Genomic DNA, 23,284 nt, shown 5'->3' on the forward strand with positions numbered 1-23,284 from the left:
TTTTATTGTATTATTTTTTTAGGTGCTCTCTTCCCTGTTGGGGCACTTGTCTGAAGGCATTGAAGTCTTCTTAGTTGTGTTGTACTTTTTTTCAAAATGTGATTTTGTCAAAAAAAAAAAATGTACATATATATATATATATATATATATATATACATTAATAAACTATTTTAAAACATACATGTTCAAAATTATTAGAAAAAATATATATATATAAAAAGCCACAGCCTAACAAATATTATGATAGGACATAAAAATTAAGATATATCATTAATGACCAGACAATTTGCATGGAGAGATGGGGTTCGGTAACTAATAAGTATATATACAAATAATAAATTATTATTATTATTTTTATTTAACAAAGTTAAACATGATCACAAGAATAAACCATATTCAAAGCAAAGTTTATACACTCAATAGTCCCACTATCCTTCAACTATTGATATCTATTTAGTTAACTGACGTGTGATTAGAATAAATCATGTATTCAATAATTTTATCTATATTTTTATATTAATTTTAACTTTTAAGTTAAAGAAATATAATTTAGACTTTTTTCAACGACAATTAAACTTACTTACCAGCATAAAAAAGAAAATGACATTCTTGACATACCAAGATGACCAAAAACAAGTTATCCGCATTCAATTAAATTGAAGTGATAGCTACACCAATTAAGATTAATTAATACATGATAAAGCTCCCAATAAATGAATAATTGCCTGCCAACCACCATGAAAGAGATGGATGAGAAGTCCAAATGACAAACTAATATAAATGATGATTTAAAAACTAAGGAATGTTGATACTTTCTATGTCTTCCACAATTAGCATGTTAAACATATATATCTAGGAAGTTTGTGAACATGTTGAATGAACAAGTCTAATAGATGTGGCAGTGTTTCTTTTCATGGTTTAATTTGGTGAGCTTTCAATGCACACAATTAAGTCCAACCATGTGGCTAGCTATGTAATCAAAACAGTGACAACAGTGATCATATATACTTGTGAAATGGGTTCCATATGGCCTCTTAAACACATCATGACCTTTGCAATTGCCCACATTAGCATTATGTACTTGAGAAAAATATATGGCATTATTTTATAAAATTATATATGTGCCATACATAGCTTAAGTTTTTATGTAAAAACTTATATCTAGAAAGGACAAAAATAAGTGAATGAAAATCTCCCGTCTTTCTTTCTTGCATCTCTTTGCATATCTTTTTTTTTTAAAAGGTCTTTGCATATCTGTATATCGAGTTGTATGTTTTTTTAAAAAAATAAATAAATTATAATTTTATTAAAAATAAAAATAATTGTCAACCATTGGATAGTCCCGATGGTATGACGTCGAAAAGTGTAAGGGGAGGTCGTAGGGTTCAAATCTCTCCCCACGAGATTGTTTTTCCAGATCTTGTTACATACTGCTCACCCTGGGATTCTATATTATTCTCATATTATACATATCTGATCATCCCAGGGTTTCGATCATGTTTAAGTCTTATTTCAATTCGTAAAAAAAGTGACATTGTCGTCTATTATTCAAAAAAAATAAAAATAAAAATAAAAATAATTACAAGCAAGCAGTTACATCGGATAGAAGTGCAAGAAGATAAAAGATATAGCAAATAAGATGAGAAAAAATACACAATTCACTAAAAGTGAAAGAAAAGCCAATACATAAGAAAAATATCAATCTATAAAAATAAAAACTAGCAATAAAAAAAAATGATAAGTGAATGGATTATGTATCTTAACTAGCACCAAAGAAGGTGAGTGAATCTAACTCGGTAGTTATGTCTAAAGTTGTACAACACATTTTATCAAGATCAGTGAATGAGACTAGAAAGTCGAGATACTACTTGATGGAATATATTCATAATGAAATTCTTCAATTTAAGTCTTTATATTCTAAGTTTTTTCCGATCTTACGTATGTACTTTTTTTTTTCAATTTTAATATTAAATTTAAAAAAAATATTAAATTTGAAAAAAATCTAACTTTGGGATTTCTTCAATATTAACATATTATTTACCATATTAGATCTATTATTTATATTTAAATTATTTTAGATAATTGAATCTAAATACATATAGTGGATCCTTTTAGCTTAATCGCGGAGTGTTTCATCCTCTTGTAACATTTATATATATTTTTTAATCTTAATATTTATTACCCATCTATTTAAAAATAATATAAGTAGGAGGGTAGTCATATCGCTCACCTGTAAACTGAAATGTATAAATGTTTGTTTGGGTATTTATGAAGATTTATGATTTAGGCCTTCTTGACCCATCACCGTGTTCTTATCAGCATGGTTCGAGTTCAACACAACATGTTTAGTGGAGGTTGACGTTTGAGTAACCACTCCTGCATCAATATTAAATTACTAGACATGCCATATGGGTATTATTAATTTTATTTTATTTCTAAATAATTTTAAAAGAAAATACGTCAACTACACCCATTGTGTGACAAAAAGTAAGAGATATATATATATATACAGGCAGTAAACAACATTAACAAAAGCTTATATTGAATTCTTAAATGAGTAGGTGGTTGTTGTGAGTTTGTTTATAAATTTCTTCCAAAAGTGCTAGTAGAATTTTTTGACGGTTCAAATTGATTAAGTTACTAATATTATGCTTTACGATCATGAAATTATGATTCAAATCAAAAGTACTCTACATCCCATTAGATATTGTGAGTATGTTTATAAATGTCTTCCAAAAATGATAGTAGAATAGTTTTGACAGTTTATATTGATTAAGTGGGGATCGTTTGACATTGTTTTTATTTTTTGTTTTTTACTTTTGTTTTTTTTATGTTTCGTTTTTGTTTTGTCTTTGTTTTGTTGTCAAATTTTTAAAAACAGAAACATATTTGAATACAAAAGTTGTATGTTTCGGAAAGAAAAAACACAAATGTAAAAAAAAGTATTGTAAAATTTTTGTATTATTTTCTTAATTTATATTTTTATAATTTTTATAATTTTTTTATATTAGTATACACAAATTAACTTGTATTAGTAAATAAAGTTTTTTTTATATATTTTTTTATAAACAAATATATATAAATAATGAGATGTCAAATTTTTATAAAATTGTATTAATGACAAAAAAAGGAATACATGATATATAGATCTTTTGTGATAATTAGAAAAGATTTAAAAAGGAAAAAAAAATGAAGGAGACTTCACAAGAAAAATCTCAAGCCTCTAACCATCTTTATCTCAAATTTCCTAACTATCTTAAAAAAATTACAAATAAATGGGAGAAGATAAATTTTGAGACTAGAAAAAATCAAGAAAAAAATTATGAAGAAAAAATGAGCGTGTACCTTCCGAAGCTGACATATTTGTCTAAACCGTTAATGCCGATGAGGAAAAGATAGTAATTAATGTGTTTAATGAGTTAAGTTAATATTTTGAAAACTTTTTTAAAATAGTTGAAAACATAAAAATTGTGTTTCCAATTTTTTTTTGAAAACATGTATGTTGTTTTCAAAATTTTTGGAAACAAAAATAATTTGTCAAACGTGTTTTTCTTGTTTTGTTTTCAAAATTTGGAATTGGCAACAAAAACAAAAATTTGACAACAATGACAAACAACCCTAACTGTTACTATCACAAAATGACAATTTAGATCAAAATAATGTGCAACTGACTATTCATTTCAACAGTGAATGAAAAAAATTCTCAGAACTATACATGCTGTTTGGAAAACCATTGGATTGAAATCCGATAGTTGATCACTGAACTTTCGCAGATGATACATGTTCATTTTTAAAACATGATATTTAAATGATTGTTATGCCTAAAAACCTTTGGTCGAGTGATAGTAGCTCCAATGTGAAATGCTTGCCTTTTTGAAAACTCGATGTTCAGGTTCAAATCGTGTTGTATGTAGTGGTGTTACGGATCTCCAACCGTGGGCACGAACTTATAACCTAATCCTTATATTTGCCAGATGAGAGAGCATGGACGAAAGCTCAATATTGCAGGTGTGCATGTTCCTAATTGTATTTGCGCGCTTCCATCAACGTGTACACTCCGATTGTACATACGCTCGTCGCATCCGTAAAAGAAAATACAATAAATTAATATAGCTTAAAGTTTTAAAAACAATGTCTAAGTCATGCATAAATTATGGATTCTATAAAAAAAATTCATTTATTTATTCTCATATGTGTGCATATAGAATCAAATAATGAAAAAAATACAAGAAAGTATTGAAACATCCCTCCCAAGTTTGCACTTTCCCTCTAAATCCCAGCAAGTTTTCTATTTTCTTTTTAGTCCCTCCTTTATTGGGCATTTCCTTTCCAACCCTTATTCCCCAAATGGAGTTAGTTGGGGTGTTAAATGGTTATGGAAGTTACCATACTGCCCTTCATGTGTGGAGAAAGTTCCTAGGAGCTCAAAATAATGACTATGCCCTTGAATATCTAGGTAATCGTGCATGGTTGAACGGTTGGATTTGCGAAGCGTTGGGATCCGCGACCGTTTTTCTCCAATGGTGGCGCAACTGTTCGTCTTCTATACATCGTGGTGAAGCCGGTGGAGAACCCTTTCCCAGCAGTCGTCTTCCTCATGAGCGTCAGCTTTCATCTTCTCTGAATCTATTATTCTCCCATTGAAGGATGGCCATTGAAGAAATTTCTCAAAGGAAATCGCAACCGAGAGGTGAGAAAACGGGCCTTCAAGCAGATGGACAATAGTGCTATGCGTGGTGTTTAGATGTTGTAACATTGCTTCGTTTGTGTGTGAAATACGATATTATCATGATGATGCATATTTAATTTAGATTGTCATTTAGTTTGTGGATCTTATTGTGTAATTTTTGAGTTCTTCTGTAACATAAGGTGTTCCTATAAACAATACCTTCTTCGTGTGTAAAATAAGTACGCTCATGTTTAAGATATTGATTTTTTTTTTTGCTTTTATTTGTACAACAGATGATGATGATGATGTTTGTAAATGCACGGTGTTACCTAGCTCCTGTTGTAGAACTGATCTCCGTATTGAGGAAAGAGATGAACATGCGGCACTGGGAGATACTCCGAGGCACTCCTTTTCCCTATTTCAAGGATATCTCACCCATCATGCAGGAAAGAGGGGTGATTGATGCACTGCTGCAAGTGTATGATGATCGCACCCAACGCTTCAAGGTAGGAGAGAGCATGTTGTCATTCAGGCCAGAAAGACGTGACACTCATTCTCGGTCTCCACTACGAAAAGGGGATATCGTATCGTTCAAGCACGAGAAGGTCCAATGCGAGTTTGAGGAGACATTCCTCAGTAAAATCCATAATCGTCACCGTGACGCAATTAAAGACAACCTATGCACACTCGTGTGAAAGAAAGGCGGTGACGAAGAGACATTTGTGAAGATTCTGGTGGTCTACTTCATGGCTACCATCTTCTTCCCCATCACTTCTCTTAACGCACTAATATTTGCAGCCAGGTATACTGATGATCTTCCCTCACTTGGCCGTTATGCTTGGGCCCATGCCTTCATAGGTGGTTGATGGTTGATCTACCAACAACGACGGAACGTGTGCGGATGCGGTGCAAAGGAAACTACACCACCGTAGGTTACTTGAAAGGATGCACCGTTATCCTCATCATTTAGTTCTACGAGGTAACTGGCAGTGTGAAGAAACAACGGTTGAGAAGGACACCCCATATAATGTGTTATGGGGAAACCAGTTATATCAAGGCGACTTTGATCGGTCCTCTGTTAAAATTGCTTAAAAAGAGAGAAGTAAGTTTGTGATCTACCTGTGTGAAATTCTTGCAAAATATACGACTTGAGTTATTACCTGTGTATAATATCATTTATCCGTGTATAAACATATTTTCATATGTATGATAAGTTCTACATGTGTAGGAATATATTTTCCTATGTATAATAAAGATTACATGTGTGAGAAAATGTATTCACGTGTAAATTAAATATTTTCATGTGTATAATAAGACTTACATGTGTAATATATGACCAATTTTGCACTTCTACGAACTTGTTCTAGCTTATGATGAGGAAACTGAATTGATTGGCGTTGGAAGGCGAGAAACCAGAAAGCAAGGTTATGAGAGGTCGTCAGAAGTGGCTGACAGAAAGAAAAGGATCGAGACGACGTTCCCCGCCAACGAGGCCTATAGAAAGAAAACATGCCCCCTCCAAGGAATCCTTTGCAAAACCAAGCAGACAGCCAGCAAGGAAGCGATCCAGGAAGGGATTTCCCCTGACAACTCATCAAAATTCTCTCGGCGTCAATTACAGGGAGACCACAATGATGTACGCAACCTCTTGCAGCGGATATTAGAAGAATTTTGTGAAATGCGTGAGCATTTGGACGAGCGCAACATGAACGATGAAAGACAGCGGAGGGTCGTATCAAGGTCACCGCCGCGGATAGTAACATACAGCGGGATGCAACGGATCTTTCTACTCCTTTTTCTTCAGGTAGGAGATTCAAGCGAGTAGTGTGGCCTTTTAGGGGCCGGTCTGGCCTGACTCGAGAAAGGGACATTTCATAAACTGTCCTTGAGGTTCCTGATGCTGATGACACCCGAGAACCCCCAACGTCTTCCCCTGTTGTAGAGACTGCGCTTACAAATAAAAACATACCAATCTTGAGGCCCTAGCGCCTTACCCCGTTGCAGAGCCTGCACCTGTTGCTGAACCTGCCCCTGTGACAGAGCCTACACCTATTGCAGTGACTTCCACCGCCACGGTGCGTAACGCGCCGCACCGCTAAGGCAGATATATCTGAAGCTGTCCCACCTAAACTATCACAGAAGAGGGTTCCACCCAAGAAAGCTCTAGTCAGGGCCCTGACGAGGAAGGCCCCACTGAAGAGAACTCCTATAAAAAAAGCAGTACCCAAGAAAGCTGCCAAAAGGGAGTACGAAGCACAAGGACACATGGTCGAAAAAACCAACCGCTTGCACGCACGCCCGCCGAAGAGAATGTTTCCACTTGACTCCACTTCAACTGACGCAACATATATCGACCTAGAGGCCTTATGAGAAGTGGACACACTTATCGAATCCCTAACTGGACTGAAGAATAGAACAGAGGAAAACAATTCTCTTGTAATAGTGCCAAATGATGGTCCACCAAGAGAGACAACCCCGGAAGTGAAGACCCCACTTGGTTTTCTCCTACAAAAAAAGAAGTACGCAGGCTTCGGGAGACTAAACCTGTTGGAACAGACAACCATTACGCATTACTTGAACACCTGAGTGGACATGTAATATATGTTGACTGTGTATGATTCTATGCTTTCATGTGCATTATAAGTACTAGTTGTGTAAACTAAGGCTACATGTGTGTAGATTACATTATACATGTGTAAATTAAGTTTTTAGTGTGTAATATTCTATATATATGTGTGTAATATATGTTATACCTATTTAATCTGCATTATATGTGTGTAATATATGATTAACGTTAAACTTTTCTTGTCATATTTTTTTCAATTCAGTAGTGTGGAGGAACGATTGCGGGTTCACAATGTGTGAAAGCATTTACTTTCTCCTCAAAGGCAAAGATCAAGTCCCCGACAATGTCGTCGACATCTTGGTCTTCATCATGCGTGAACAGTTACTCTCAAATCCCCTAGCATTCCAAAAACGAGCCGTCGTCACGCGTCCTTAGGCGCTCGCCATGCAAAAGTTGAAATTCACGGCAGACCTGGTTGTGTACATGATGGAGGATATAATGTTTGGCCACAAAAACGTTGACATTATCCTGACGCCAATCATTTTCGACGACTACTATCATTTGCTGACGCTTGACTTGGAGAATTCAAAATACATGCACTACTCTTCACTTCAATCGTCTTTGTATAACTCAGATGCCATTGACATGGTAAGTTCTTCGCAAACGCTTAACATTCCTCTTTTAATATACTCCAACTAATGATGGAGTATGATGTTTGAGCGGGATCTTTTCGAACTATGTTTGGAGATTAATTTGGGCCACAACAGATTCAGAGATCTACCTCTAGAGGATGTGTGTGATTGTCCCCTAACAATCCCCCGGAAGCAACGATTGTCCAACATTTTGCGTACGCTACATGGAAGCAAATTTTGAATGGAGAACAATTGAACATATCGTAGAGGGCATCCCGTATTTGAGACTGCGTTACATGTCATGGATAATTTGCGTACACTACACAGAGCATATATTTTTTTAGAGATTGAAAATTAGCTAAAAATTGAGTAGAAAATGGAAGGCCTTGCTGTGGAAATAACTTAAATTTTCTCAGAAAAAATCATTTAATGAGTTTTTATTGAATTTTCTATGTTTTCTATTTTTACTTAAATATTTCACAGAGAGGAAAAAAAAAATCATTTTATACATTTATAATTTTACATGATGGACATAGTGGTGGTCCAGACCAAGCGATTCAGACCAAATAAAAAACCCGGTTTGGTTCATATGAACCGGAAACGAGACCGTATCACCTTCATTTGGCTTTTTTAGTATCTCGACCTCTCGAGAGCTCGTCTTCTTCGATCTCTCCTCCCGCCGTTGGCGTTCTCACGGCTGGTCTCCTCCATTCTCCGGCGATCTTCTACTTTGGTACGTCTCCCCACCCTCCTACTTCTCTTGCTCTCGGATCATTTTATTTGCCCTTTTGAGATCTAGGGTTTTCTATCGATTTCGTGAAGATTTGGTTTGTTTCCTGAAATTCTTTGGATTGTAAACCAGGTTATGTGGTTATATGATTTGGTTCAAGATTCATTCTTGGATGCTCTGATTTTTCCTTCTTTTCTTTTGTTTGAATTTGATCGCCGGTTGATTGATAAGGAATCTAACCTAGAATTCGTTTGCGAGATCTGTGTGAAATCCGAGTGAATTCTTGGTTTTTTTTTAAAAGCACTATGTGACTTTGCTTTGGAAAACATGTAAATTTGAAATCTGGATGTATGGTTGATTAGTTCTTTGCTGTGGGTTTTGATTAGAAATGCTGAAAATAGAAGATGGTTATAAATTTGTTAAAATCGGAGACCAGGTGGTCGGAAAGGAATGTTGGGCATGAAATAAACAAGTCCCAAGATTTCTTTTTTCATCTTATTGCATTTCATGTTCTTAATGTATATCGTGCACTTGTGTTGTTTGTACCTTAGGAATTATTAAATTGATTGTTAGTATACTTTTGTTGTATTGCATGAGTAAGCATTAGTTGATTCTGATGCTCATTTTTGTGTGCATTTTTAGTTTTATCCCATTGATGTTTGTTTCAAGGTATTTTCTTTCTTCATCCGCTTAACCTTGGATTTTGAAGGGAATTCCTTGGCTTTAATGGCAGTTATTGGTCTGGTGGTTGGCATTGCTTTACAAGGATACTAAGTCAAATCCATCTCACACATTTTTCAGCCGTGACAGTAGGAAGGTGTGATGGCTATGATCGATGAGCCATTATATCCAATTGCTGTATTGATAGATGAGTTGAAAAATGAAGATATTCAGTTGAGACTAAACTCCATTCGTAGGCTTCCTACAATTGCACGAGCTCTTGGTGAGGAAAGAACCAGGAAGGAATTGATACCTTTTCTTAGTGAAAACAATGATGATGATGATGAGGTGCTTCTTGCCATGGCTGAAGAGTTGGGTGTTTTTACTCCATATGTTGGGGGAGTGGAATATGCACATGTTCTGCTTCCACCATTGGAAACATTATGTACTGTTGAGGAAACTTGTGTCAGAGACAAAGCAGTCGAATCACTTTGTCGAATTGGGGCACAAATGAAGGAAAGTGATTTAGTAGATTGGTTCATTCCTCTGGCCAAGGTAAAGGAAAGCTATTTATTATGCTTATTTATGCTAGCTTAGGAGGTCTTGATTTATTGATTAATATATACTTCATATACATCTTCTATATGTTCCTGTTCATAGAAAGAGTTATCTTGGTGTAGATCCCATATAAGCCAGAAAAATGTAAAAATTGAGGGATACACTTGATATAATTATTGCACACAGTTAATGGTATCCAGGCTGTTGACTTTATTGTTTCTGCTGTCATCTATATAGCCCTGAAATGTGTGAAATAAGGGATTATTTTATATGAATATTAATCCAAGTTATAGACCTTGAAGATGTTGTGCAAAATAACTTGTTATTTTGGATAGGAAGATGCATTCTTGAATTAATCATAAAATCAAAGATAGATGGCACTCTAGTGATTATTCTATTTTACAATATGTTGTGGTAAATATTTAAGAAGTACAATCATAGTAAGCTGTCAGTAATGTATTTCTTGCATGGTTTTTGAAAGCTGTGGCAGATCTTAACAGTTTTTTTTCATAAAAATTTATTATATATCTAGTTCTTTAATACAACAAGGACTTCATCAAATTTAATATGCTGTGGTTAGTTCTTTTGCCTTCTAGGTATTGTGTTTATGCCCTTAATTTGATCATTATGCCAGTTAACTCTTAGAGAACATCAAATTTTTGCTGATGAAGCCACTTGGTCAAGTTGTAAAGCTGAATGACGTCCACTGTTTTACTTGACAAGTCATTTTTAACCTTTAAGTGTACTGGTACATTTGTGATTATAACAAAAGATATCTCCATCTTTTTTGGTTAGCATGCTTGAGGCCACATTGCTTCTAATCTGGAATTATAATTTTTATGTACAGATACATTATCAATGAATTATTTTTCTGATGCTCTGTTTATTCTAAATGTTAGAGATGGTCACAGCATCCTGAGATAATTTCTCATGCACTGTCTTGCTATTGATTCTTATTTCTAGAGGCTAGCTGCGGGTGAGTGGTTTACTGCACGAGTTTCCTCATGTGGGCTTTTTCACATTGCCTATCCCAGTGCACCTGAACTTATCAAGGCAGAATTAAGATCTATCTATGGCCAATTATGCCAGGATGACATGCCTATGGTGAGAAGATCCGCTGCTTCAAACCTTGGGAAATTTGCTGCTACAGTTGAACCCAGTTTTCTAAAGACTGATATCATGTCAGTTTTTGAAGATCTTACACAAGATGGTATGCCTATATTGACTATGTTTGTCATTGATCATTAGCAATAGCTACATGTTCTTTACTATGTGTTGTTGTCCCAGTGAGGTCTCAGTGAGGTGACATTTAACACACTTCTGATGTTCATCATTGTGGCGTACTTTTATGGGAGAGACCTTATTGTGATTGGTGTTGGGGTTTTTTTATAAAAAAAATACTGTTATGAAATGTTTCATTTGACCAGTAATTGAGATATGAAATATCATGGAAAGCTTGAAAGGTGGCAAGATATTACAATAAGTAGTTTTCCTTTTAGAAGCCTATTTATGTACAACACACTGTTGGAAGATGTATGTTTCTGAGAATTAATAGAATTTAGATTAAGTTTATCTTCTGAATCTTTTGGCCAGACCATGCACTATGATAAATGAACTTTATTCCATGTAGATTGTTCTTATTTGAATTTCATTGATCTCTTTATGTCCCAGACCAAGACTCGGTTCGCCTGTTTGGCTGTTGAGTGTTGTGCAGCTCTGGGGAAGTTGCTGGAACCCCAGGATTGTGTAGCACATATCCTTCCAGTCATTGTAAATTTCTCACAGGTATGCCTGCTGCAAGCCCATATTGGTTAAAGAGAATTTTTTTTCTTTTCTTTTTGCACATTTCAGAGACATGTCTTTCGGCAAGCTATGCTTGCTTTCTTGAGAGTTGCAATTAAATATTTTTTGAATGTTGTCACAAGTTGTTTGATATCCAACAAAGATTGTTTTCAATGTTTTGAACCTGATTGGTCAATTTCATGTTTAGGATAAGTCTTGGCGTGTCCGGTACATTGTCGCAAATCAATTGTATGAACTTTGTGAAGCTGTTGGTTCAGAACCCACCAGGTAATTTATTTTGTAGCTCATGTGACACCACATTATGTGGCCCTTCTAAGCATATTAGAGTTTACTGATTTAAGTTGGTTTACTTTCTTGTGTCTTTTGTGCTTCTCCATATTTTTCTCTTATAAAAGTTCAATATAAATGACTCAAACATCCATTGTGAATTATTGAAATGCAGGATCCTTTTTAATTTTTCAAATGATTTTGACATGCTGACTCCTATACCTTTTCCAGGGTGGATCTAGTGCCTGCATATGTACGGCTTCTTCGTGATAATGAGGCGGAAGTACGCATAGCTGCTGCTGGGAAGGTCACTAAATTTTGTAGGATCCTGAACCCCCAACTTGCAATCCAGCAGATTCTCCCATGTGTGAAGGTGACCTTGCTGCCCTTCATCCTAAGTAGGGTTTAGGTTTTTCCCTTGATTTTTGTGGATGTCTTAAAATTATTCTTCTTTTTCTTCTCTTTGTGATATTTCGGTGCTGCTTGTTCTAGGACTTGTCTTCAGATTCTTCCCAGCATGTGCGCTCAGCTTTGGCCTCTGTAATTATGGGTATGGCACCTGTTCTGGGAAAGGTATGAGTCTATGTTTTATTTGCACATGTTCTATGGAATTGGACCAAATATGGATTTGCATATGATCCTAGACTTGTATACTGGTCAAGTAGTCTTTATTATTTAAATTTTTCTGATTAAAATTCTCTGGGAGACATGCTTCATGTTCTTTTAAAGCCATTTTTTTTAATCTATGAAAATCTGCTTAAATTCCCCCTTGAAATTCTATAACCATACATATTCTTAGTAGATAGATGCTTTTTCCTCAGCTTTCCTGCATTCAGTACTTTGTGTATGAACAAGCTCAATGTGTTCTGGTCTTCTGTAGGATGCAACCATCGAACAATTACTACCAATTTTCCTTTCTCTACTCAAGGACGAGTTCCCTGATGTTAGACTCAACATTATCAGCAAACTTGACCAAGTAAATCAGGTGCGTGCAGTTTGAAATTGTTTGTCATCTGTGTCATCGATATTTAATAATTGACTGTAATTAATAACAAAGAAATATATGGTTTGCTTATGTGTTGATCACTGGGTATGATTTGCATGCATGATGATGCTTGTTGTGGTACTGGCCCGAGCTTTTTGCTTGGAAAAGTTAGTGTTTATCAATGTTAAGTAGATTAAACATTTTGTGTTGCTATATAGGGAGACACTACAGTTTCCAAAACAGAAAAAAAAAAAATTTATCTAAAACTGTGTTTCGCAGGTTATTGGGATTGACTTGCTCTCTCAATCACTGTTGCCAGCTATTGTGGAGCTTGCAGAGGACAGGCACTGGAGGGTGCGGCTTGCGATAATTGAGTACATCCCTTTATTGGCCAGTCAGTTGGGGGTGAGATTTTTTGACGACAGACTTGGTGCTCTTTGCATGCAGTGGTTGGAAGATAAGGTATTCTAAATCTCTCCAAAAGACTAGAAATTACCAACTGATGTTGGAATATTTCCCTTTTATTGACTTTAATTATTGCAGGTATTAATGGTGTTGTGATTATTATTTGATAAATGCATGCCGTACACACCATTTAAGTTTTGTATCCTCATTAGAGTAACTAAAGTTCTTCAGTTTAGAAACTGAAATTATTTCCGAAGTGATAACCAAGGTACCCGTGATATCGAGACAGACCAAAAATTTCAAGTTTTGATTTACTTAGAAGAAATGATTACCAGATCTTTGATCTGTATAAATGCAGTAGTTGGCTACCAGGGATATTCTTGCTGTTTTTGTATTCTCTGCATGGCTAGAGCTTATAGTGCACTTTAGTCCTATTTGAGGAGCATATGTATAAAGTTCATGGTCTCTGTCGCTTACACGTGTGCACTTGCAATGTGTCAATGCATTTCGTTTTTGTCTAAAAAAAATTTTTTATGTTGAGTTCGACATATTTCAATGATAGGGCAGTTCACATTTATGTTAACCCTGTGCCATCAGTTTGAAAAATGTTTTTTATTTTTTCTTAAAACTTACATGGCGTAACTTGCCACATTAGCTGTTACATGGCTTTTTTTATTTTTTAAATTAAGTTTTTAGTTATAATTTTTTTTTTAATATTTTTTAATTTTAAATTTATAAAATATTTAATTTAAAATTTATTAATACAAATTTTTAAAATGTAAATAATAGGTTAATATTTTCTTATTAATTTTAATTTTTTTCAAAAAAATAAAAAGATTTTTAAAATTTTTTTTTATTAGTAAACAATTAAAATTTTATTTCAAAAAATGCCACATGGCAGCTAACATGGGCATATTGTTATGTGTGCACCATGCAAGTGTTATGAATCAAAATGAACTTTATCAGCATAGTACAAGGGCCATAATACTCTTTTTTCTAAAATGCAATAACGAAAGTGCATTGTATGCCTGGTATAGGGACTAATAGCACACTTGAGGCTATCTTTGACAAAGTATATCAACTATGTATTGACTTTCATTCCTATGAACGTTATCAAGCTGAACAAGTCATTTACCATAGGTTAAATAACTTGGAGCAAATGATTATTGCACAGGTGTTTTCAATTCGTGATGCAGCAGCTAATAACTTGAAGCGCCTTGCAGAAGAATTTGGCCCTGAATGGGCAATGCAGCATATAATTCCCCAGGTTTGCATCTTAGTTAGTTTTTTTTTTTCACCATTAAGTTTCTTTTTCTTTGAAATCCTGTACTAACAGTTGTCTTCCTTTTTTTTTTCTTTTCTTTGGCACAAGAACATTGCAGTTGTCTGTTCTAACCAATTCTCTTGATCCAGGTGCTGGAGAAGGCCAATAATCCACATTATTTGTATCGTATGACCATCTTGCAGGCAATCTCTTTACTTGCCCCGGTTCTCGGATCTGACATCACATGCCATAACTTATTGCCAGTTATTGTAAATGCTTCAAAGGATAGGTGAATGGCTATCACATTTGTAGCAAATATGCATAGAAATATATTTATTTTTCCTTGTGTTATTCTCATTTAGTTGGATCCTGACAAAGTGACTTTTTCTGTCACAGGGTTCCCAACATCAAATTTAATGTTGCAAAAGTATTGCAATCTCTAATACCAATAGTTGACCAGTCTGTAAGTAGCCAAATGGAAGAGTTGTGAAACTGATAATTCATCAACATGTTATTTCCTCGTAGAAGTCTTGTTAAAGTATGCCCTTTTTTTTCTCCCTTTGCTGATGAAAGTATATGTTCGTGTCCAGGTGGTGGAGAACACTATTAGGCCCTCTCTTGTTGAGCTCAGTGAGGATCCAGATGTGGATGTTAGGTACTTTGCGAGCCAGGCCATTCATGCATTGGATCAGGTCATGATGTCTAGCTAGAAAATCTAGTCCTTAAAGTCATCCCTGAATTGCTATACAGTGATTGATCAGGTGAGGGTAGTGCTACTGTTTGTGCGCGCGGGCGTGCTTATTCATTCCTGATTAAGAATGTTCTTTGATGAAGGACAATTCTTTTTATTTTTTCCTTGTATTTTTGCCCTCCCTCTTTTGTTGTGTTTTTTAAGTTCAGGATGAAAACATAACCAAATAGGCCATGAATTCCAGTTGTAATTTCTGTGAATTATGTGCGTTATGTTGTGCTGTCCATCATTCATGTGCATCTAAGCGTTGATTTTGGTCCAATCTGTTTCCAGAGACTTGGTTTTGATTTCATGGCCAGGGTCTGCATTTTGGTGTTAATGTTTTATTTGTGCATAGTTAAGAGGGTGATGTTATGCTTTTTGAAGCTTAGAAGAGAATAGAAAACACCAAATAATTTCCAAGAAATGTGTTTATAAAATTCAAATCTAAATTTGGCCATGGAATAAACTCTTGTTGCTGAGTCAAGCATGAATTATTTTAGTTAATTTACCCTCAGAATACATGAAAGGTGGTGGATAATTTTATCATCGAACCTAGCATTAGTATTCATGGATGATATTGGTGAGCCATAGGCATCGTAAATAAGTTAAAATCATTATACCTTGTATGACCATGTGTTTGATGTTAAATTTATGATACTGTTACCTTCTGCAACTAGTTTGACAGGTCCATTAACTTTTCCTGCTGGCCAATCGTCAAAATGTGCTCCATAATTCTGTTGAAATGCTGTAAAATTCAGTCTCCAAACATGAGCCTAAACATCAAGGGAGTACACTAATCGATTGAGCGGGAAAAAAGTAATCGGAGCCTTTGAAGTTCACTGTTTCATTGATATATTGATTAGCATTTACTATGAAACATCCAGCTTCAGTAGTTCCATTGATTGAGTACTTGGTCACCTTTACTGAATTTCCATAGTCAGTTGAAGTAACGTCTCCTTGAGTTATTACTTTCTCCATCATCTTAATTAGTTAATTTTATTTTTTTAGCAGTTTTGATTTGTAGATGAACATAAGAATTGGTGATTATATTACTGTATTTAATTGTCGAGAAGAGCATCAAATTCATAAGAAGTTACTAAGAAAGGACCACCTGAGGTGTGACCAAAGTTTGTTCTTCCATGATATATACTGAAGGAATTTAAAGTCAGTGTTTTTCTGTGTAAATTAATCACTTTTGCACATGAAAATACCATATCATAAGTTTTGGTAAGTCCCTCCAGATTCAAAGAACTTGACGACTGCATTTCCTCAAGCTTTAAAACTGACAATTTGAAGTTTTAAATACATCAAATTAATTAGAGTTGTAAAAAAAAAAAATTAACTGAAATGTAAACCAACCATCCTGTCCAATTCTCTGTCCACATTTTCTGGAAATTCGGACTGCTTGGCTGGAATTCATCACTGTAAAATCCATTGCAAGTGTTTATCTGCAGAAAAATTCATTCAATGTTTAATGCTAATTTATAGCTTAGAGTGAATTAAATAAAATTAAATATACCATTGAAGTCGAGTTCACCCTCAAAGTTATACTGATCAAAAGAAAAAGAAAATAAAAAAAAAACAGAAAGCTTTTATTTTTTTTCCTAAATATTACTATCATGAACAAGAAAATGCTGAAACCTCTTGATGTTTAGGTTCATGAAAATAACAAAATATATGCATATCAATGGCGCATTTAGACTGCCGTCTTTTGCCTTCTGAATCAGACCCGGCCACACATCTGAACAAAAAAAATTGAGCAAATAATTACTATAAAAACAAAAAACAATGCATGATTTGCCTAATGAATTGATCAAAGCAAACCTGTGCAGTGCTTCTTGGATAATGTATGGATCCTGATATGAGTACTCTTCTTTCTCCATCGATAGTTATCACTCTTGAGTCATAACAATCATTTAAAGTATAAGATTTCAAGCAATGCCACAAGAACAACAGAGCCAGCAACAAATTTCTGAAAGTACTCATTATTCTTCCAAGAAAATTATCTATGTTAAGAGTTCATTGGTGAGATTTTTACAAGGGAATAGATGATAAGAAGCAGTTTATTTTTATACCAGTTTTGTTACCTTGACATGTTGCATGCACTTGGACACAAGTTGTGCACTCAAGAACCAAATCTGACTAACAATTTAACACACACATATTGAATAGAACATGAATTTATTCAATCAAACATGGTCTAAACAGGCCTCATGAAGCTTGAAATGAGAACAAACTCAAAACAACTGGATGTTGTCTTTCAAAACTAATACAGATTAAGAGCAAACAGCCTCAACAGCGAGTTTCTTTGGAATTCCTGCACAACTAGCACATGCACCGAGCTTTTCAATCGCCACATCGATTGAACACAATGGCTTGCCAATGCACTCTTGTTTGATCAATGAGAGAACAGGCTCACCGGACTCGCATTTCGCTGTCTTGAATGAGCCACACTCACCTTGAATGTCACCATAGGCGGCGAAAGTGACATCGGAGATCAATCTTCCTGCTTGACATGTTAATACAAGAGTCTTTCCTTCATCAACTTTGGCACAAGTAGTTCCCTACAGTCACAGTCTGGAAGTTAATTCCCAGAGGATCACCGCCGAATTCTTCAAACAGAACCAATGTGTTTGGCAATCCAGCCTTCAAGAATGATCTTGGTACATGATACCTAATCAAATTTTCACAAAATGAACACATATTGAACAAGATAAAAAGTAGATAAAATATAGATGTTAATGAAGAATGATGAAACAACCATCTCTGAGAAGGCTCGCCACAATCGGTTCGACAGCGGGAATCAGTGTATTGTCCACGATAATCACAAGGCTTGCATGCATTAGGATCAGCAGTATAGTTTGGCCAGAACCTACCAAGACTATAGCCATTCACCCAGGCAGCTCCCTTACCCATTCCTAGCAAGTCCACCACTACTGGCTCATCGCCAATCGGCGATTCAAAGTTCGCCTATGGGAACAAATCAAGAAACTCATGAGTTCTATACATTCAAAACTATGTACATTAATGAAACAGTTAACAAGTGCTTACTTTGTACCAAGTGAAGGGTTTAAGTGTTGGAATGTAATCTGTTTTCCATTGTAGGCTTCTAGTGTTGCAGTTCTCATCAGCAAAGACTTGTTGCTTCTCCATTCCATTCAATCCAATCTGATGTAAATGTTTGAAAATTTTCAGTTTAAATGAAAAATTACAAAAGCTTGTCTTCTTGTGAGAATGTCAATTTATAATCAACCTTATATGACCATTTATTCTTTGTCAAATCTATTGAATTGTTCCCATTCCCAATTAGTTTCACAGGACCACCAACAATTCCATATGAATCATACTCAAAGAATGAGCCATAATTCTGCAGAAAAAAAAAACAGCAGAAAATTACAAAACACACTCAAATGAAATGAAGTCAAGGCAAATAATAATTAGAAAGAGAAAAAAAAAAATAGAAGAAGAAAACTCACCTCTAATCCAACAGTGGCACTAAGAAGTGAAATGTAATTAATGCCAGCATTAAGAGAAACATTCTTCTCAAACACAAAGTTCCATTCAGATTTCAAGGAATACTGAGACCCTACAAGCTCCCCATTCACAAATGCATGAAGGACATGACCAGTTGTATTAACACTAAGAACCATGACTTCCTTCTCCTTAACATCAACACTGAAAACAACCATAAGATTATTTATATAAACTTAGTTAAATAAATAGCCAAAGCTTATAAAATTCATTACCTTGTCATGTACCAAAGATAATCACTATCATCAACAGTACTAGAAGTTTGCTCCAAAAGCCTTTGAGCAGAGAAAGAACCAACTCCTTTGAGGTTATCACCATGCATCTCAGACAACCATGACCAGCTTAGCTTCTGAGACCCTTCTTTACATGTATCAGGCTTCTTGATCATAATGTGAGTTTCAGTGTTAACCTTTGCAGTGTTATACACCTCTAACTTGCAATCTGGTGCAACACTGACAGACCATGCAGGCAAGAAATACTCTGCTCCTTCGAACACAACTGTGAAATCTGTCGTCGTGTTTATGTTGCTGAGGAAACAACCACAGGCATTACCTTCATCTGTATATTTTGTTGCCTGTTCATATGAATAGTTATATATCAAGATATCAAATATATTTCAACCAATTCAAACAAATTAAGACCAAAGAATTATACCGTCACGCCGTTTCCGAGGTCTGTGTCCGTCGCATTGCCTTGAAGAAGAGCCTTGTCCATCATTTTGATTGCAGCATGTAGCTCCTTCAGGTGTCCCCATTTTGGTTGCCTTAAGTTTCCTATCCAATGTTATACAACAAAATTATTATTTTTTCAGTTTGAATTATATACATATACATATATGTCTATAATATATGTGAGTTTAATTACCATATTCGTCAAGAGGAGCATCATAATCATATGTTGTTGAGATGTATGGGCCTCCGGCAAAGCGACCGAAATTAGTACCTCCGTGATACTGATAAAAAATGCTCTTGTTAATATGGTATCAGAGCTATTGTTTTCTCTGTTCTAAATATTACAATTCGCTAACCATGTAATAGTTTTGGAAAGTTCCTCCAGTTTGGAAAAACCGCGCAACCGAAAAGGCCAAATCTTCGGCTCGGCGATGAGGCTTAGCTTCACTCCATTTCTGAAACCTATAAATCATTTCACATTCATCATTAGTTCCTGTCTACAAAGTACACAATATATATAATTTCCATACATCCAAGTAATTCATACCATCCAGTCCAGTTCTCGGTCCACATCTTCGGACTTTTCGGGTTGTTAGGCTTGAAGCTATCACAATAAAATCCATTGCATGTGTTGATCTAAACCAAAAAAAAGAAATATGTGAATTCAAAATAGTTAGAGACTAATTAAGTGATCATGATGATGATAATAATTAAAGAGAGGAATTACAAACCATAGGTTGTGGAGCATCTGGTTGTTGGCACATCACCCATGGAACACCAATGTTTTGAGATTCTGCCATTTTAGCACACCATTGCACATATCTTTTTCCTGCTTCTCCAAATGGTTTCATAATGTTCCCATACTCATTCTCAATCTGTTCATTTTACATACATTATTCAAACAAATTTCTTATCAATGTGATATATATATATTTATATGTCATGAGAACATCGAAATAAATATATATGTATGTATACCTGAGCTAAGATGATAGGACCTCCTTGAGGTGCTAAAAGCTGCTCATTTTTTATCATGTTCACTATCAATGTAGTGAAGTTTTGCATTTCATTCTGTTGATCAGAAATATGAAAAACAGTTAATGATTCGGAATTAATTAAAACATCATTAAATATTATTCATCCATTGAAGATGACAAACCTCAAATTGTTTGTTATCAGTCCTAAATTGCAATCCTGGTATGTTCCTCAACCATACAGGAAAACCTCTGAAATACAACATTTTCACATCAGTAAAAATAATAATAATAATAATATATATATATATATACAAGTAAAAAAAAAAAAAGTTACCCATAATTCCACTCTGCACAAGCATAAGGTCCAATTCTGAGAACAGAATACAACCCAGCATTCTTGATTTCCTTAAGAAATCTAATAAGATCCAAATTCCCTTCAAAAGTTATACTGTAAAAAAAAACCATCCAAGTAAAATTCATGCTTGTAATTCCATTAAAAAAGTAAAAACAATAAGTATTAATTGATCAACCTCTCGTTGTCTGGGCTCATGAGCATTCCAGAAAACATAAGTTTCAATTGCATCAAGGCCTCCGAGTTTCGCCTTTTGAATCAAATGAGGCCACATCTAAGAACAAAATACATTTAAAAAAAAAATGAAGTTATAAATAACAGTAATCATAAACATAATCATGAAACTTAATTATGGATTTAATTAAAACCTCAGGAGTGCTACGTGGATAGTGAATAGAACCAGAAAACAGTAACTTTTTCTCTCCATCAATAATAATAGCTCTTCCATCATGAGTTACTTCAGTAGAAGAAACAAGAACAAAGAAATGCAAAAGAATAAGAACAAGAGAAGTAAAAGAAGGAAGTAAAAAGGAAGACATTGATGGAAGTGTAAGAATTAGGCAAGAATGAATGAACAATGCATGCATGCATGCATGCATGTATGTTTTATAACCAAATAACTTAACAAACTTTATTTGAATTCAAATTTATTTAAATGTTTAAACTTATCTTTTAATTTTAGATTTTGTAGGGAAGTGGATTTTGTTTTCTGTTGATTTAGATCCTCATTCTTATGATAGTTGTTTGAGTTTGTTATCTATGTCAAAATTTGAACATAAGTGAATATTTAGTGAATTATATTAAAAAAAAAATGTGCAAATTAAAAAAGGGTTCACTATGAGTCTCTTATTTCATTTCATTGATCAAGAACAATCCAAAAAGGGTTCACTAGAGATTAGAAATTTTTTGAAGACATTACAAAGTCCAAGATAATAGCTATAAATAGTCATTGACTCCTAGAAATTAGACAGTTTGTGAACTTTTATAGCTCTCCATGATGCTTAGCTTTTTGGGAAATTTCCAAAAAGAACAATTTCAATAAAATTTTTATTTTAATTTAATTTAATTTAATTCTATATGGATTGTTACATGAAACTTGGTTGATTATTAGTTGATAAAAAAATTAATTATAAACATTTTTAAGTTAAGAAGTTAATGGCAAATTAAAAATTAAAATGGACCAGTGATAGTGTCATTAACTCTTATACAGAACATCATAAGTGGTTCAACTTTCTTCTAAAATATGATTAAGAATTTAAAGTGTATGTGATTCTGTGCAATGGCATGTTAATATTGTTATAAGAAATTTTAAAAAGTAAGAATGCAATTTATACTATTTATTAGTGAAATTAGGTATATATATGGGGAAGTTTTTTAACTAATAAAAAAATAATATTTTGACGATTTACTCAAAAATATTTATATTACAAAACTAACTTAATTAGTCCTAAAAGGGATAATTTGAATTATTATTTTTTTTTGCCAAGATTAAATTGGCAAGGTGGAATAGGGAGTTGATAGTTTCAAACCTCAATTTGTTGAAATTAAAAAAGAAATATTTCAAATTTTATTTTTTTGTAAAGATAATTTTTTTACAAAAAAATATACAGAGCCAACATTTGAATAAAAACAGGGGAAAAAATTCCTTAAATATAGAAATGCAGACTTAAATATTTTTTATTTCACCTATTAACAAATAAATACTTACCTTAAATTTTAAAATTTTGAATAAAAAAACAAAAGCCAACACTTTAACCAACTTAATTTAGGTGATGAAAGTAGTTTCAAATGGCAGTTTTGCAATAGAAATGTTTTTTAATCAATCATCAAAATTATATTTTTTATTTTTTTTAAATTACCTCTATACATAACACACATACACCACCCAAAAGAATTTTAGTTGTGCAATATAAATAGTTTTAGAGAAAATCATCAAAAAAACTTTTTTTAATTAGATATCACCCCAACAAAACAATGCATAGAATAAGTACTTCTTAAACTACTAACATTTAACAACTAGTGCTCTAATCCTCACCAACTAAATCTTAGTTATTTATATATAGATACTTCAACTCAAATATAAAAAAGCATACACTTGCCTTCTTTGATTATTACTTGTTCCCTTGGAGCAAACCATATTACTTAAACTACATATAATGCTCTCAAACAACATCTAAAGTGTCCAATCAAAACTAATCAAAATAATTCCATGTAAATCATGCCCATAAATTAATTCTCTTCTTTTTATAATTATATGCCAAGAAAATAAAACAAGTATATCTTCAATGTTCGACCTTTTCCCTTTTTTATTTGTCACTAAAAAATAAAAAATAAAATATAGTGGATTAAGAATATCAAGGTCTTTTTCAACATAGATGTGATACTTTTTCTAAAGAAATAAATAAATAACCCAATTAACCAAGATAATATTATAAGATGCTCATAGTCCAATCAAGTTAATAGAATATGGTTCTTGAAAGC

General features: G+C 33.9%; 2 protein-coding genes across 2 annotated transcripts; one reads left to right on the plus strand and one right to left on the minus strand.

Moving 5' to 3' along the window:
- Positions 1 to 8,495: 8,495 nt before the first annotated feature.
- LOC120282276 (serine/threonine-protein phosphatase 2A 65 kDa regulatory subunit A beta isoform-like) lies at positions 8,496 to 15,485 on the plus strand. Its single transcript, XM_039289048.1, is given in 14 exon segments — positions 8,496 to 8,600; positions 9,399 to 9,812; positions 10,779 to 11,025; positions 11,487 to 11,506; positions 11,508 to 11,600; positions 11,806 to 11,885; positions 12,117 to 12,258; positions 12,378 to 12,458; positions 12,766 to 12,870; positions 13,150 to 13,332; positions 14,450 to 14,542; positions 14,689 to 14,828; positions 14,936 to 15,002; positions 15,130 to 15,485. Coding segments are annotated over 13 exon segments (1,764 nt in total). The 5' UTR covers positions 8,496 to 8,600; positions 9,399 to 9,419; the 3' UTR covers positions 15,250 to 15,485.
- A 1,971-nt stretch (positions 15,486 to 17,456) lies between these two features.
- LOC120281813 (beta-galactosidase 15-like) lies at positions 17,457 to 21,349 on the minus strand. The gene is given in 18 exon segments (XM_039288507.1): positions 17,457 to 17,836; positions 17,838 to 17,946; positions 18,034 to 18,242; positions 18,324 to 18,440; positions 18,526 to 18,639; positions 18,749 to 18,947; positions 19,019 to 19,377; positions 19,458 to 19,576; positions 19,668 to 19,755; positions 19,831 to 19,936; positions 20,022 to 20,110; positions 20,206 to 20,349; positions 20,453 to 20,545; positions 20,634 to 20,700; positions 20,786 to 20,892; positions 20,894 to 20,899; positions 20,982 to 21,077; positions 21,172 to 21,349. Coding segments are annotated over 18 exon segments (2,481 nt in total). The 5' UTR covers positions 21,343 to 21,349; the 3' UTR covers positions 17,457 to 17,548.
- Between the last annotated feature and the right edge of the window lie 1,935 nt (positions 21,350 to 23,284).

This window comes from Dioscorea cayenensis, chromosome 18 (assembly GCF_009730915.1).
Source record: "Dioscorea cayenensis subsp. rotundata cultivar TDr96_F1 chromosome 18, TDr96_F1_v2_PseudoChromosome.rev07_lg8_w22 25.fasta, whole genome shotgun sequence".
In the NCBI taxonomy this organism is placed as follows: domain Eukaryota; kingdom Viridiplantae; phylum Streptophyta; class Magnoliopsida; order Dioscoreales; family Dioscoreaceae; genus Dioscorea; species Dioscorea cayenensis.